Source organism: Plasmodium gaboni, chromosome 12 (genome assembly GCF_001602025.1).
Source record: "Plasmodium gaboni strain SY75 chromosome 12, whole genome shotgun sequence".
Lineage (NCBI taxonomy): Eukaryota > Apicomplexa > Aconoidasida > Haemosporida > Plasmodiidae > Plasmodium > Plasmodium gaboni.
Genome location: NC_031492.1, coordinates 549741 through 552712, shown reverse-complemented (window position 1 = coordinate 552712; position 2972 = coordinate 549741). Strand labels below are relative to the sequence as shown.

The 2972-nt window shown below is 21.4% G+C and overlaps 1 protein-coding gene and 1 non-coding gene across 2 annotated transcripts in view; both read right to left on the bottom strand.

Annotated features, from left to right (window-relative positions):
- Positions 1–578: 578 nt before the first annotated feature.
- Positions 579–650, bottom strand: PGSY75_1216800. Its single transcript has one exon. It is a non-coding gene; the product is annotated as a tRNA-Pro (tRNA).
- A 463-nt stretch (positions 651–1113) lies between these two features.
- Positions 1114–2972, bottom strand: part of PGSY75_1216700 (perforin-like protein 2) — a gene marked incomplete at both ends in the record, with an annotated part of 3120 nt that continues 1261 nt past the window's right edge. The window contains one exon of the mRNA XM_018786752.1: positions 1114–2972. This exon is cut by the window's right edge and continues 1261 nt beyond it. Within this exon, the coding sequence (XP_018640617.1) occupies positions 1114–2972 (1859 nt within the window).

The window sequence follows — 2972 nt, the reverse complement described above, 5'->3', positions numbered from 1 at the left end:
AAAAAAAAAAAAAAATGGCAACAATATGTATACATATATATATATATATATATATATATACATATATTGGACCATATGTATAAGAATTCTTTTTTATATTTTCAAGCGTGGAAATTATAAAAAAGAAATGTATACAAAATCATTTCCAATTTAATATATTTTCTGTAAATAATTATATATAGATGGTTTATTAATCCATTTTTGAAACAACTTATATAGAAACATGTTCCATGAATTAACATCGTCATTTTTTTTAAATAATATGAATAAAAATATATATATATATATATATATATATTATAGAGAATTTTTTACATATTTTTTCTTCTTCTTTTTTATATACATTATATAAAAAATCACTCACATTAATTAGTACTAAAAATATTATTTTATTTTATTTTATTTAATAATTTAAAATTATTTTTTTTTTCATTTTGCACGTGCATATTTTTTATAAACATAATTTTTTTTTTAATAATAATCGAAAGGTAATTTTTATATATTACTTATATATTCTGTATAATATTTTATATTATTTTATTATATATTATTTTTTTTATTTTTATTTTTTTTTTTTTGGGCTACTCCGGGAATCGAACCCGGGACGTCTTGCACCCGAAGCAAGAATCATACCACTAGATCAAGTAGCCTAATGCAATATTTCCAAAAAATTGGATAAACTATTAATAATACTAATTAAAAAAATTTATGTATTTATTTTATTTTATTTTTTCTAAATATTATTAACACAGCTATATATTCTATTATCATATGATATAATATAATATAATATAATATAATAATATATTCTCATATTTATTTATCACAAGTCATTGTAAAAAAAAAAAAAAAAAAAAAATAATAAATATTAATTATTCATTATATATTGAAAATATATATTTTTAATATATATTAAATAAAAAAAAAAAAAAAAAAAAAAAAGGATATAAGAAAAAATATTACATATATATATATGTATGTGTATATGTTTGTAAAAAGGTAATAATATAGTTAAAAGGACGAACATTTATATTTATATATATATATATATATATATATTAATATTTATATGAACATTTATGTTATAATTGTGTGTAGATATATTCATGCAAACTAATTATTTGGTGCATGATATCGACATAAGGCTATGATTGCTAAGGAATGCTTATCAGATCTGAAGAAAGATAAATGTGTATTTATTCCTATACCTGATATTTCACATATATTTGTATATTTAGAACAATTTAAGAAATTATTTCTTGTTGCTTGAAAGTTTGTATGAAATTCTAAAGAGAATCCAAATACGAGAGTATTATTTTGAGGACATGAAAAGTTAAGATAACCATCGGATTTATATTTATGAGATATGACATCACCTAAATTTTTTGTTTTACTATATGTTTGTAAATATTCTAAACCATTAGTTGTTTTATCAACACATGCAAGATATATCATACTTTGTTTAAATTGATTATTTTTTAAAACAGCTTCACAAGAATTTTGACCTGTCCGACATGGATATATATCTATTTTATTAGCTGATGATGATCCTATTCCTTTCATTAATGCAAACCCAAAAAGTATTACTAAATCCCCTGGACATGAAGCTGATATTTTAGGTGACTCTCCTTGTTGTATTACTTGAGTAATAAAATCGAATGGTTTATTAGTACATAAAGCAAAAATGCGAATATCAGAATAATTTTTTTGAAATCCATTACCACTACATGATTCCTTCATGGGTTCACATAGAGTAATACCATTAGTAGTACTTAAATCTTTATTTTTATAAAAATTTAGATTTATTGAAAATCCCATTAATATTGTTGTTCCTAGTGGACATGTTAATAAACCAGGTGGAGGACCAGCATATAATTTTTGTATACATTTTTCTAGATATTCTCCAACTGATATAATATTATGATTATATTTTTCTTGATCAAATAATTGTAATCCATATGTTAATCCATAAAATGTTAAAGCATCTTTATATGCTTGTATCATTTCATTATCATCCATAAAATAACTAAATGGTAATAATTTTGTTCTTATAGGCATCGAATTATTATTAATTGAATGTACCCATTTTTCAAAAAAACTTTTATTATCTACATTTAATCCAGGATTCCCACCTAATATAGCTATATGTTTTGATAGTCTAAATTTATTTAATATCTTTTGAGCTTCCTTATGAAATCCACTTGATAATCCCATCTTATGAAAATATATATTAAAAAAGGTTTTTACATTTATATTATTTTCTTTCATTTTATTATATTCTTCTTTATTAATATTTATTTTTATAATAATCTTACCACCTAAATATATTTCATATGCTACATGGGTTCCATGTAATTTAAAAAATAACATCCACTTATTTACATTCTCTTCACATTCTTGACTATTCAATTTATTAATATAATATTCATAACTACATTTACTATCTTCTTTTAAACCATCAAAATGTTTTGGTAATTTATTTAATGCATTCTTAAAATTATCACTAAATTTATAACTTCTTGTTGTTATTGGTATACCTGTGTAATATCTTAAACAATATATTTTCATCAGAAATATTACATTGTTTTCTACTTTTAATTTTTTTAAAGCATTCTTAAATTCAGCAGATGCAGAAAAAGAATATGGAAAACTAGAAGGACTACTAACCTTTACATCTGATAATAATTCTAATTTGTATTGTTCCAAATTTCTAATTTCTTCAACATTTTTTGATTGACTACACGAATGTTCGGGTATAACCCATGGCTTCATCGACAAATTGTTTTTATTAACATTACTGTTATTTGGTTTGGAATTTTTATCATCATTAGGATAATCACCATTTGTATGATCTTCACCATTTTTATGATCTTCACCATTTTTATGATCTTCACCATTTTTATGATCTTCACCATTTTTATGATCTTCACCATTTTTATGATCTTCACCATTTTTATGCTCTTCATAATTAT